We start from the raw sequence: 14,519 nt of genomic DNA on the forward strand, positions 1-14,519 counted from the left end.
TCCGGGACCCGCCGCCAGAGTGCCCCTAAGACCCGCGGTGGGGGCTGCACTTTGGCAGCGGATCCCGCTTCAGCGGTAATTCGGCGGAGGGTGGTCCCAGCCGTGGGTCTTTGGGGCACTTTGGCGGTGGGTCCCGGAACAGAAGGACCCCCCACCGCCGACTTACCGCCAAAGCGGGTCCCCTCGCCGCCGAAGACCCCGGGCCCCCAGAATTCTCTGGGCGGCCCTGGCTCCAAGTCTTCAGTGGCACTTCGGTGGCAGGTCCTTCACTCACTCCGGGTCTTCGGCGGCACTGCAGAACCCACCTCTGAAGTGCCGACGAAAACCCTGAGCGAGTGAAGGACCCGCCGCCGAAGTGCCGCCAAAGACTTGGTAGGGAACCGGTTGTTAAGGTTTTGGCAGCTCATCACTGGCCACACCCCTGCACACGTTACATGACTTGCACTCCATGCTGCTTGACCACATTGCAAGATCTAGCCCACTAAGTTTAACATATCTTCATATAAATTGTTTTGATCTGCATTACCCACTTGTCTTCTAAGTAACAGCAGAGAAGGACTAAGAAATATCCAGGTAGCTCTTTCAACTAAATACTCCTTTCACCAGTAGATTTTTATCTGGGAATCAGTTGATTTCCATATGTATTTTAATTTTTTTCACCCCTTTGAAAAAAAAAAGGATTCTTTCATAGTCCCATTTCATCAATGATTTTTTGCTGAGATACAAAGGAGAAAAAAAATAATGTTAATTATGTCAAATAACGTTAATGATGTAAAAGATCAAGCAAAGATCCCAAGAGAGAATGCAAGAGCCAAAACCTATCACTGTAGCTCAATAAATCACTGAACTACTTTATGACTCTCAGTGAATAATGCAGAATATTGCTGACTCTTTGTGAACAGATGTATTGTAACAAATAATGAACAGTTCTTTTCATTTCTTTAATATATTTTCTATGCCAAAAAAGTGCTTTTTATGTTCTTTATAATTAGCAGTCACAAGGTGTTTGGAAAATGACATTGCACAAGTGTCTACTGTATACAAGAAAGTAATGTCATGTAGAGTATACATTTTATAACTGTACTGGATAACCATAAGACTACTGGTTTTCAAAAACACATTGATTACAAATGTATCAATGTTAAAAACATAGCATATAAAGATAACAACTCAACTCTTTATTTGTTATCAAGTGTATTTTGGATAAACAGAAAACAGGTCCTTCAAAACTCACAGGCAGAGATATGTCCTTCCATATGATACATTTCAAGGTTGCTCTACTTTTGCTAAATCACATGTAGAAATAACTTTCACGCACCTGATGGACACACTGAACCATACATTTTGTTGCTTTCTGGAAGTATTTATAAAGTCATTTTAAGTCTCATAGACTATGTTCCTATAGTGATTATTTAGTAATCTTACATTTAGAATATGTCAGTCCTAACAAAAAAATTAAACATTTTACATAGTTTAAGTATTAGGAAAATGTATTTAACTAAAGACTAGTGTATCTTTATCCTGGTTTCTGGAAGCCCAAACTAGTAGACCCATTTTTCTGCAAGACAAAGAAAAGACTGATTAGAAGCATCACAGCAAATATACAATCAACGCTTTCTAAATACACAAAAATGAAGGCAACTGAATTGTTGTAAAGAGATATTAGGGCCAGATACTTAGTGGTCAGATACTATGGGTAGGCATCCCCATACTAGGGTTGGGCTTCCTATGGGTAGGCATCCCCACCCCAGCATTAGGGTTCTTATGGGTAGGCATCCCCTCCCTAGTGCTAGGGTTCCTATGTGTAGGGGACTTCGGGCTAGGCTTACGATTTCTATGGGTAGCAGTCCTGGCGCAAGTTTTAGGGTTCCTATGTGTAGGCATCCCTGCCCTAGGAGTTAGGGTTCCTAAGGGTAGAGGACTTGGGGCTAGAGTTAGGGTTCCTATGGATAGGCATCCCTTGTTAAGGTTGCGGTTCTTATGGGTAGGGGACTTTGGGCTAGGCTTATGATTCCCATGGGTAGCCATCCCAGCCCAAGTTGTAGGTTTCCTATGGGTAGGCATCCCTACACTAGGGTTAGGGTTCCTGTGGGAAGGCATCCCTGTGCTAGGGTTACGGTTCCTATAGATAGAGGACTTGGGGCTAGGGCTAGGGCTCCTATGGGTATGCATCGCCACCATAGGGTTAGGGTTTCTATGGGTAGATGACTTGGGGCTAGGGCAGTGGTTCTCAAACATTGTGTCAGGACCCCAAAGTGGGTCGCAACCCTTTTTTAGTGGGCTCACCAGGGCTTGTGTTAGACTGGTTGAGGCCCTGGACCCAAACCCAAGCCCCACCACCCAGGGCTCAGGCTTTGGCTTCAGCCCTGGGCAGCGGGGCTCAGTTTGCAGGCCTCCCACCCAGCGATGAAGGCTTTGGGCTTCAGCTTTGACCCCTTACCCAGGGTGGTGGGTCTCAGGCTTTCATTTTTCCCCCACTGCCTGAAGCGGCAGGACTTCATAGGCCTCAGGCTTCGGTCCCCCTTCTTGGGGTCATGTAGTAACTTTTGTTGTCAGAAGGGGGTTGCGGTACAGTGAAGTTTGAGAACCTTTGCCCTAGTCTGTAATTCATTTGTGTATATATGGTTGCCTGCTTTAACCTTGTAAAAAATCTCTCATTTCATTTAATAATTAATAAATCCTTAGATAGTTTACTATTCAACTGGCTAAAAGCATTGTCTTTGGTGTGAGATCTAGGTACAAAATCACCAGGGGTAAGTGACTGGTCTCTTGGGACTGAGAGCGACCTGAGTATTTTGTGATCTTTTATGCACAGCAACTAACTATCACTAAGTCCAGCTTGCCTGGATGGCAAGATAGTCCTGTTGGGCATTCCAGTCTGTTTGTGACTCCATGGTAAGATTGTTATAATGTGTTAGGAATTCACACTTGTTACTGGGTTGGTGCCATCTAATTATAGAACATACAACTAGTTTGGGGTCTCTGCCCTCCTTCTTGACACTCTGCCCTGAGGTTGGCACTCACGGCTGTGAGCCACTCTAGACAGTGTGACAGATGTCACCAGAAACAGTCACTGAAACAAAAATTGTATTGCATTTTTTGAAAGATACTTTGGATTAAATGCTCTGTTTTCTTTCTCAAATTTCCAATCTGCTACAGTGTAATCTTCCTGCAACTTACCTTTAATTTTGAAATAGCAGGGTTCACAATGCACAGTATTTCTGTAAATCCAAATGCTGTCTCCTGCTTTCAGATCTTCCAGAGGTCTTTTGCATACTTCACACTTTAATACATAATTATATGCACAGTCTTATGTAAAAAACAAATCCAAAAATCTGTCTAATATTTATTTAAGCTCCAGCATGTAAGCATCCAAGGACAGAGTTGTGGCCAGTAGTATTTCAGTGTCACTGAACACAAGCTCTCCAAGGAATAGCAATCCTAGTCAGCACAGTCAAATTATTATTTTCATGTGGTTCCCAAGGTTCAGTACCTTCTGCTTTGCAAACTGTAGATTTTCCTTCCCAATATTCTTAATTCCCTTTTCCACTAGTGTGGTTCAGATAAGTGTGCTGTTTAACAATCTTGACCTTTATGAAATAGATAGCTGAAACATAGGAGTCACTTCCCAAAACACAGGCCATGCAAGACTGGTTCAGAAACTGAGCTCTGAGTGCGAGAGTGAAAGTGAAGGTGCATGGAGAAACGCCACAAAAGGAGACAAAAAAGGCAGCAAGGAAGCACCAGACACAGAAGCACTGATAGTTTGCCACTGAGAAAAAACTAAAAGCGATGACTAGAAAAGAGCTTGGAACTGTGAGCAATTAAATTGTCTCCTGCTTGATTCTTACTGTGTTCAGGGAAACAGGACTTTACATACATTTGTAAATAAACATAATTGCATGAAAGAAATACCTGACTCCATCATCAATTTCTCTCCTAATAAAGACAACCCACAAGATTCCACATTTTGGCTAACTGTTCACATCAAAAGGGGTAACTTTACCTGTGCTGTGCTGCCCAGCCTCACTAACTCCTACTAGTCCCTGGAAAATATAGCTCCTTCATAAGATTTCCAGAGCATAGGTAAAGTTCTGTGATATGTAGGGGATAAGATTGCAAGTTAATACAACGGAAAGCTTCTCTTGCAGGATTAGTGGGTGGGAGAATCTGAAGCAACCCTGCAGGTTCCCTCACCACCCATGGGACCGGAAGAGGGGGGAAAAGAGGTGCATGGTGCCTAGGCAAAAACTTCCTTCTCCCGGTGCAAGCTCTGTTCTGCTCCTGGAGGCAGAAGTTCTAAGGCCTGCACATTGTTTTATGATATATGTAATATAATTCATGTTGTTCAAGATATATTTTTATTTATATTTCATGGCAGGAAGTGCAACCCCTTCTTACCTTGAAGCAAGTTGAGTGACAGCAAATCTGTAAGGCATCTAAGATCATTTTGGAATCTATACCCAGTGGCTTCCGGCAGTATGTACACATATCTTTTTCAATTATAGTCCTGTGTGTACATAATATAACATCAGCTGTCAGAAAAGCAGCTACCATTGAAATCAAGCGGGAGAATGGATTAGTATACAGCACATCAGTCAAGAATGTAATAATGATGCATCGATATTCCGTGTTCTGATTAATGGTAGTGATGTAAGCACTGCAGGGATGGGCAACCTGATTAATTTACTTACCAAATAGAAAGAATACTGGCCTTATTTGGTGAGCTGAATGATTCTAAATAGAAGTCAGAACATATTATGTTGCTGGCTCCCTGGGAGTGTGCACACTAAGGAACACTAGTGTACCCAGCAGCTGGGAGGGTGTTGCTCAGCACAGGTAGACAGTATCTCTGCTCCAACTAGCGCACTAAAATAGCAGTGTGGCTGCAACAGCATGGGTGGTGGATCAGGCTAGCTACCTGAATATGTACCTGGGGGGTCATACAGATGAGATTGTACTCAGGCAGCTGGCCTGAACCACCATCCATGCCACGATAGCCACACTGCTATTTTTAGCACACTGGCTCAAGAAATTGCTGTACAGACATATCTTAAGTTGAGGGAGCAGGGATGGAAGCTAGTGATTAGGAGATTTTAATGTCTCAGAGGAGCAATCCCAGCAACTTGATGGTTGATTTAGACTCTCACTCAAGTGCCCAATCTTGAACAGAGTTTTGGTGCAGAAGCAGCTGGAAGCAGTTTCCTGCTCTCATTGCTGTGAAATTAACATGTGTACTGTTTGGATCATCTCAGTTCTCTCTACCTTTTCTTGTCATATTGTTCCCAATCCTTTCTCTAGACATCCTCATCTGCTGCTGCTGCTGCGCAGGCTGCATAAATTGAACTAATTTTGTTCACACACACTGTTATGCTCCTGTATCCATTCCCATTTACTGCTGCTGTTTGCTCTATCAGGCTACACCCCTAAAAATTCACATATTAGCCCTATTTTCATTATGAGTTTTTCTGAATGTGATTATTCCCAAATAATGGGAATGTGAATATTATCTGAATTTAAAATAGTGGGCACAGTTAAAAACTTAATTTTATTGATGGGTGAGGTATTACTGATTTGAGCAGGTATTCCCTCTGTACTTGGAAATATCTTACCTACTGTTAAAACTAAAACTTAACTGCACACCACCTCCCACCCCCGAATCAGCCTATTTATCCATCTCTGTAGTATGAACATTTGTTCATTACAGACTCTGTCTCCACTATAGCAAAGAGAATTGTGCAAAACCAACATCTGCCAAAAGGAGATATATACAGAAGCTCAGAGCCAACTCTATCACCTAAAGCACTGGCCATTGTTTTATTAAAGATTGTAAATGTCAGCAGTGGCAAGACTAGGGGGATGGCTACATGGCAGGCTGGGGTGTAAACCTACCTTGCGTTAGTCTGCCGTGCACTAACTGTCTGTGTGGATCTGTAGATCAAAGGGCACTAGGGAATGTTTAGTGCATGGCAGGAGAATCCACACAAACCGTTAGTGTGCAGCAGGCTAGTGTCGGGTAGATTTGCACCCCAGTTGGTCGCCAACTGACTATTTGTATAGATAAGCCCTAATGTAATGTAACTTATAATGCAGAGCGCAAGGCCATGGAAATTGCAAGGTTCCATTGAAAGGCAGGCCTGTCTGAGTAGACAGTCTGATCACAATAGTGGTAGCTTCTGCTGTGCTTGTTTGTCTGTAGATATGGGTGCTATTGTAAAATGTCTGTGTTCCTCGATAGCACACTGCACTATTCATAGATACTTACCGATCAGAAGTAGAGTAAACAGTTTTGATAGACTTTCCAGTGACATTTTCTTCATATGCATCATTGGGTGATTTGCTGTAATGCAGTGAATGATTCATAGTTAGCAAGCAATACTTTTGACTTTTCAAAGCTTTACTGCAATAAGGAAAATGTGCAGTTCATAAATGCTAACCCATACCCGAACCAGTGGTCACATGGTAAAAATAAATCGAGAGATGAGTTTTGTCTCTTTTTAACACTCAGTTGAGAAAATAAATCTCAGTTTAATGTAAATTAAAACAAAATGCCAAGTTTTATGCTGTGCTGTTTTATAATTCCTTAGCATTTCAAACTGAAATCACAAACCCATCAAGCAAAATCTGAAATCAGATATTTTGACTGCCTGTGATCTAAATGTTATAGATTGATCAGTTAGAAGGTCAGAGGAGACCATCAGGATCATCTAGTCTGACTTCCTGTATTACCCAGGCCAGAGGACTCCTTTGAATTAATTCCTGTTTGAACTAAAGCATATGTTAGAAAAAGCATCAGGAGCCAGAGAAATGCCATGTTTTTCCAACAGTGCTAGAAGAGCTGCCCTTTTAGTACTAGCCAATCACTTTTTGCTAAAATTGTGATGTATCCCTAGAAGTACAGTGAGCACCATTCAAATATAAAGTTGTTTATTACAGAATGGTATGTCTAGTTACCACAGTAATTGTAAAGTGCCTTATACTGACAACAGGAAATACTGTAGCAAATGTAACTATTTTGGGAGCTAAATGTTCAGGGTTTTTTTAACAGAGCTTGTTCTGGCTACTTTACTGTCAAGAATAATTTCATTGAGCACAGCAATAACCATCAGTTGGGAGGCAAGTAAGAAAGTCAACCTGCCAAGCAAATTCACAGTTTTGGAACTTTTCTGAACTTACTTAATAACCCTATTTCCTTAGGACTACATTGGTACTACCATAAGATAATAATTACAGTTTGTATCACTGTTTTTTAATACAGTTAAAAAATAACTTTACAGTAGTGGTTACTTGTATTAGATGCCTTCTTTCAGAGAGTGTAAGGGTGGTTTTGTGATTAAGGCACTGATTGGGACTCAGGAAATCCTGGTTCCATTCCTAGCTGTGCCGCAGACTTCCAGACTCTCATGGGAGTTCCACCATGGCAGGACATCTCTAATTTGCACTAGAAAACTCCACAGGAGCCCAGGTGGCAGAGGATGCCCCAAAGGGATACAGTGAATTGCATCCCACAGTCTGCACTGACCATAACACTTTGCTCACCTAGTGCTACCTACTTTTCAGGCTGTGTTGGCTTTTTGAGGAGAGGCTGTGGTTACCTTGCATCATTGCAACCTCTCTCCAGTGAGCTTCCCTCTACTGAGAAACCTGTGCCTTGCTTTACACCAGGGATCAGCAACCTTTGGCATGCAGCACGCCAGGGTAAGCACCCTGGTGGCTGGGCCAGTTTGTTTACCTGCCGCATCTGCAGGTTTGGCTGATCGCGGCTCCCGCTGGCCACAGTTCGCCACTCCAGGCCAATGGGGGAAGCAGGAAGTGGCACGGGCTGAGGGATGTGCTGGCCACCGCTTCCCACCACCCCCATTGGCCTGCAGCGGTGAACTGCGGCCAGTGGGAGCCACGATTAGCCGAACCTGCTGTCGCAGCAGGTAAACAAACTGGCCCGGCCTGCCAGGGTGCTAACCCTGGCGGACCACGTGCCAAAGGTTGCCGATCCCTGCTTTACACAAGCTACCACAAACCAGGTCTGAATTTAGCTTGCAATGGTCCTTACTTTAATCATAAGTGGCCAAGTCAGAGAGGTTGCTATGCATGTGTAAACATCCATACAAGTCAGAGTCTCCTGTTCATCTCTGCATTTTTGTATCTGTATTTTTCAGTTGTACCTGGCCTCTCTGAACTCTCTGCTGTTCCAGTTGTTTCTCTCCAATCTGCCCTCCAACAACCTTACATTAATCTACCCTATCTGATATTGGGATGTTATGATAGTTCAAACCTTAAAACTAAATCAGGGATGGAGATGTCACTATATGTACTATGCATCTGTGATGGGGTCTGCTTACCCTGCACTAGCCCAGACAGGGTTAGGCCCATATTATTGACAGCAGAAGTCCCGCCTCCCCAGTGAGACTGGGCATGCTCCAAATGCCCTAGCAGTATAAGAGGAGGAAGCCCAGCTCATTCTGGGCTGGAGGTTGCAGGGGAAGAACCTGTCTGGGAAGCTCCTGCGGAGGGCCACCCACAGCTCCTGACTATGCCGGGAATCAGAGCCTCCCTGGACCCACCTGCACCCTGGTGACTGGTCCTGCCAACCACAGCAAACCTGACATCTCATGGGACACCCCAATGCAGACTCTGGTAGGGAGTGACCCAGGCAGGAGGATGGAGTGGTACCTCCCATTCAGGAAACCTCAGCGTGTTTCGGTAGGACCCCCCCCCCCCCCGCTGATTAAATGAGAAGTTGCTACACCACTGGTAGGGCCCTCGGTTGGGGCCTGGTGGAGTTGGGTGGGCCTGGGCCCCCCCTACTGAGGCCACCACACCCCTTAGTGGGTGCCCCAATGTTATAGCCTCTGGCCGCTAGGCCATGTTGCCCTGCCCCGAAGGGCTGCTTTATAGACTCTGGCCACTAGACCACGCTGCCCTGACCCTAGGGGCTGCTTTATAGACTCTGGCCGCTAGGCCACGCTGCCCTGACCCTAGGGGCGTGGACCATCACAGCATCCAGTACTCAACATAATTTTCATACTGGGTGCACTATGCCTGAAAATAACATTGTTTATGCTTAAACTGGTATTTTCAGAATTATTACATAAATAAAAACCATTGAGAAAAAAATCTTTCCAGTACCTAGTCTCCTCATATGTCCTGGTGTACACAACATTGTCCTTTGGACTTGAGTATCTGGTTGAAGTATCATTGCTGAAATACATAAACACATGTATAACTACATTTAAAAAAAAGATTTATATAATCTTTTGTATATAAATACAAAACAATCATGAGAGGCTGTAAATAACAAGGATAATTCCCAAGTCTGAATTTCACTGGTTATTTTAGGCTCCAATCTTGCCCTCACAAAGTTCCAGGGAGCCCGGAGCATAATTCCCAAGCCTGAATTTCACTGGTTATTTTAGGCTCCAATCTTGCCCTCACAAAGTTCCAGGGAGTCAGCAAATGAGTGTATGTTGTTTCATATGATAGCAGGAAACTGTTCACTACATATAATGGAAATGCACAAAAATAATGAACATTGGGATGAAATCCAATCCCTCTTCCCCCTCGAAATTCCATATTAGGAAGAATTTTTTTTAATTTCAATCCTGCCATTCTCTCCTTAATTTGCCATGTTGCTACCTGGTCTTGCAGTACCTATAGCAAAATACTTAGTTAAGTCTTCAGACGAGTACTATGTAAAAATAGATAGAACAACATATGAGGACATTTAACTACTTTTAATGAATTAAATCTGCCTTTCTATTCACAGTGCCAGTAAAGGGTACACATTCTGTCAAGTTTAAAGGGAACAACACTATATGCTGTAGCTCACTCTTTGCCTGCTATTATTGTTTTATTTCCATGACACTACTCAAAGCTAGTCACAATGTTACAAAAACCATGACAACTGAGAAATTGTACGCCAGCTGCAAAATATCGATGAATGTGTGTGTTGAATATTTATTCTGAGTCCTGAAGTTATGTTTCCTTTCACTCTTGGCCAAATTGTCGCCCAGGCCTATGTGGCAATGCACAAGTGTAAGAGTAAGCAAGAACCCTTAGCTCCTGTTGCAGATGTAGGAAGAAGAGCCAGGACTGTACACCTGGTTCTTCCTTCTGGGTGGAGAGGGCAGGGATGGGTGGAGCCTTGGCTCCAGCTGACACAATGCACCTCCCATTCCTCACTACTGAGTGGCATCTTGCACTGCTATGGATAAAGGTCAGTAGCAGAATTCTTCCACTCTCCTCCCTGACAAGGAGCAAGTGAGGAGGAGTCAAAGAATTATGGTTCAAAGTCACAGTTCCTTTCCTTTATTCCTCCTAGAGATGTGAAGTTATGGACTGCCACTTACACAGGACCATGCTTAAAGGCACAGTCTAGCCCTGTGTTAGTAATATGGTTGTGCTGTTTGCTCCTGAAGAGTGACTATACTCATTTTCCTGTTTAAACAGAAATATCACATCACTGGGGCTTTCATTTCCTCATCCAGAGTGTTCTTTCATTCAGGCAGAATGATACATTGTTTATTTGTCAAATTTTTTTTAATCATTTGATAATCCTGTTATGATGTCATGCAGAAAAACATGTTATTTCTTATTTTCACCTGCTTTCCTGCTACCCTTCAATAAGTGGCAAGTTGTTACTTTCTCCAAGTATCCAGGGCATAAAATTTGACCAGTTTTCACTGAGATTTACAATACAAGTGTCTGTAGTTACAGATCCTAGCTAAAGGAAGAGACTCCAGCACTGAAAGGGAAGCATCTTTTAAAAAAAGATATTTGCTTCAGCCTGTGCATGGCCTGTAAGGCAGAAAACTCAGTTCAGTTCTGCTGAGAAAGGTGAGAGATGACACAAGGTGTCTCTGCCCACCATGTACCTTGGAGCATAGACCTGGAGGTTCTATCCATAGCAGCATGGAAGGCGGTTTCTGGGTGGGGCAGAGAATGTAAGGGCACAGCCAGTAAATATATCCTTTGTTTCCCTTGTCACTCCACAGGCTGGTGGGAGGATTCCAGTCTCCATGGAACTTCCATGCATAAAGCCTGTTTGCCTGGATTTTGTGTAAGGAAGAGTGCTTGAGGCATTATTTATTTATTTAAACGTTGTAACTCATTAACTACAGCACCTGGATCCTCTGTCATAAGAGTAGTTTGTGTCAGATCGGTTATTTGGAGCACGAGCAGAATCAGAGGGTTTCTCAGTTGTCCTAAAAAAAAACAATGACAAGAAAAAGATTTGACACAAAGTATATTTTTAAATCATGCACAGTCAGACCACTTTCAGTGACAGTTGAAGGCACAATGTGGCCCTGTGTTACTAACATTAGAAAGTGAACAAGAGACATTTTTTCTTTCCTTTTTTTAAAAAAAAGGGGTGTGAATTTAGTGGTCATGAAATGTGGCAGATTGGCAGCCCATTAGATTAAACCCTTCTACATTCCCCCAAACATGTCAAGCTGTGGTGGCAGCAACCATGCAAGTTTTCTCATACAGCTTCTATTGTGACCTGGAGGGACCATCTGTAGGCTGTGAGCCAGTTGTTTAGTGTCCATCCCCAATCAGTCCCTGGCAACTCTAATGAGAGTGGTGACAAGGTTACCAATTAGTGCCTTGTGATGGTGGCTTTGTGATGTGGACATTTATCAGTTGGCAACTGGACCAAGACCTCCAAATAAAGGATGGGCCAAAACAAGAACCATTTTATTCACCCCCCAACTTCTAAACTTTGGAAAGGGTTATTCAGCTGAAGACGACCCAGATCCAAACTGATCTTAGTAGTTTGGGTCTATTTTCTGTCTGGAGCTAGTATTGGCTCTAGTTTGGTCATCACACACCTCCATACTTTTGTCCAAGCCCATTCCCTGGCACATCCACTCTCACCACCTATCTAACGCCCAGTGGTGTCACTTACCTGGGGAAGGAGCTTGGTGGCTTTTTACCAACTACTCCTCCTTGATAATTTCAGGGAGTCCTTATCAGACATTTCAGGGGGCTCACTGAATGCTCCCTAATCCTTGAAGAAGCTAATAAGGAGTTACCACCTAGTTCTCTTGCCCTGAAGACATCAGGAGGGTGAAAGCTATACAGACCGCTACCCACACTAAAACAAGACATCTGCAGGTATGTGGTCAGCAAGGAGAGGGGCAAGAAGAATCCCTTGTGGGTCTGTGAATGAGGGCAACAGGGGAAGAGGGAGAGAGCTGGGGAGGGTGGGGGGATAAAGAGGCTGTGCTTCCACCAGACAGGATGCACAAATACATACACAGAATCTGAAAATGAGACCACTAAAGACACCAAAAGGCCACAGAACCTCATGCCAAGATGACAACAGCAGCTAGTTTGGTATGGAGATGTTGGAAAAGAAAGTTTATCACAAGACCTGTTGTGGCAAGGGGATTGTGTGGGGATACAAGGCTGTGGGTCTTATTGGGGCCCTCTGTAGACTTGGATACACATCCAAACTTTTACATGTTTTTCTTATTAATTGAATGCCAAACTCTGTCAGGTTCCCATTAATAGTTTTCATTTCTACTATCAAATTGTTGTGTTGATGGTGGGGTTTTTATGTTATCTATATTTCTGCAATGTTGGCAATGGATTTTTTGATACATATTACATTTTAAATGGGGACTTTAAAATACCAGCACAGAACAGATATACAGATTTTGACAACAAAAAATAAGGAATCAATATTGGGGTTATTATTATTTTTTTTTAAACTCGAGTTTTGTTTCAGTTCAGGAACAAGCCACATGGATGTGTTTCAGTGTAATATGGTGATGCGTGCATTAGAAATGACTAGCTAGAATTAGATAGACACACCAAGCAGCACCAGGATTCCTGTATAAGTATCCCAGTTTCCTAGAGTTTTCATGGATGTAAACAGGACATTCTACAGCAGCATAAAACTTAACCTCATCAACCTAATAAAGAGATTTAAATAGGAAATGCTAACAATATTTATGATTTTTTTTACAGTGAAGCTCAAACAAAAGGCCACTATAACCGTATGTCAAAAGCTATAACTCTGCCAAAAGTTACATTCAGAGAGAAAGTGATAATTGTGAGCCTGAACACTGGTTATTTTGCCTGCTGTTTGATTTGTTGCAGTGAGATTGCCAAGGTCTGGATTCTCCACTAAATGAATCTTCCTCCATTTCAGTGTTTTACATGCACAGCATGTAGCATGAAGCAATGCCATCCATTGTGCCTCACCCTTGATGTGGCAGAGCTCCTTTAAGAGCGGAGAGAGAAGTTCATTCTCTATATACTTTCAGTCTTTGCCTCTCTGAGACTGCTAGCCAGGGTAGTATCTTGATGGGGACTTTTGTGATGTGAACACCTTTATATTAAGAAAAGGATTGAAATTATTAATTTACTGAAATTACTAATCCTTCTTAAATACTTAGAGTGGGGAGGGATTCCATTTAGATATAAAGTTTAATGAAGGATTCTCTCTAAATGAAGACAAAATACCGTGAATGTTTTCCCTGAATGACTGCTCAAGTGACCAGGAATCCTAGAAGCATTGATGTATGCTTTAAACTATCAAACACCTTAATACACCTACAAGTACTTCTTTGTGACACCAAGATATTTGCATGCACTAAGGGGAGTAATTATTCTGACTTTAAAAATAAATAACTAAATACAGCTATATATTAATTATATTAGGCAAATTTATAAATAAATTTATATGTGTTTCTAAAGATCTGAAATGTTTACATACTTACATTGGTAAGGAACATTCCCATGCACAGTACTGCACAGGAAAATGCTCCATCACTACAAACCATTTTAATTTTCAATGAATGTAAGACAGAGCTATGAATTAAGTCTCACCGATTTTTATTTTGCTCCACAGGAGCCTTTACTTCAATGAGCTCATCAAGATCTTGGCCTCTGTGAAAATGAAATATACCTCAATGTCAGTCAAAATTTTCAATTCAGCTATAAATTACCTATAAGGATGGAATCACAGAATATCAGGGTTGGAAGGGACCTCAGGAGGTCATCTAGTCCAACCCCCTGCTCAAAGCAGGACCAATCCCCAACTAAATCATCTCAGCCAGGGCTTTGTCAAGCCTGACCTTAAAAACCTCAAAGGAAGGCGATTCCACCACCTCCCTAAGTAACCCATTCCAGTGCTTCACTACCCTCCTAGTGAAAATGGACTTACATTTTAAAAAGGAAGAAAGCATAGAATCCTCCATCTTTACTATTTATTAAAGCAGATGTTGCTGAGCATTTTGAGTTTCATTAATAGAAAATAAAATCCTCTCAGTGGTTAGAGCACTCTCCTGAGAGGTGGGAGATCCTTGTTCAAATCCTGTGTCTCCCTCTGCTGGGGAGGGGATGGGAGGGGGAATTAAACTGGGGCCCCGGGCCTCCCACATCTCAGATGAGTGCTCTAACCATTAAGCTAAGCATTATAAGGTGGGCACCATGACCTCTATTTCCTTCTAGATTTTGAATGGGACTTGATCCAGTAGGGAGCCTGTGAGCACACCTACCAGATTGGGCCC

The 14,519-nt window shown here is 42.7% G+C and overlaps 1 protein-coding gene across 2 annotated transcripts in view; it reads right to left on the reverse strand.

Annotated features, from left to right (window-relative positions):
* Window positions 1–972: 972 nt before the first annotated feature.
* SCEL (sciellin) overlaps window positions 973–14,519 on the reverse strand; it is a 116,740-nt gene continuing 103,193 nt past the window's right edge. For both annotated transcript variants that reach the window (XM_045012506.1, XM_045012514.1), the window contains 7 exons: window positions 13,837–13,896; window positions 11,121–11,201; window positions 9,127–9,198; window positions 6,266–6,340; window positions 4,402–4,510; window positions 3,181–3,283; window positions 973–1,558 (listed from right to left, as the gene is read on the reverse strand). In XM_045012506.1, coding sequence (XP_044868441.1) covers window positions 1,542–1,558; window positions 3,181–3,283; window positions 4,402–4,510; window positions 6,266–6,340; window positions 9,127–9,198; window positions 11,121–11,201; window positions 13,837–13,896 — 517 coding nt within the window. In that variant the 3' untranslated portion in view covers window positions 973–1,541. The remainder of the gene's footprint in view (window positions 1,559–3,180; window positions 3,284–4,401; window positions 4,511–6,265; window positions 6,341–9,126; window positions 9,199–11,120; window positions 11,202–13,836; window positions 13,897–14,519) is intronic.

The sequence above is a fragment of the Mauremys mutica genome, chromosome 1, assembly GCF_020497125.1.
Source record: "Mauremys mutica isolate MM-2020 ecotype Southern chromosome 1, ASM2049712v1, whole genome shotgun sequence".
Classification (NCBI taxonomy): Eukaryota; Metazoa; Chordata; order Testudines; family Geoemydidae; genus Mauremys; species Mauremys mutica.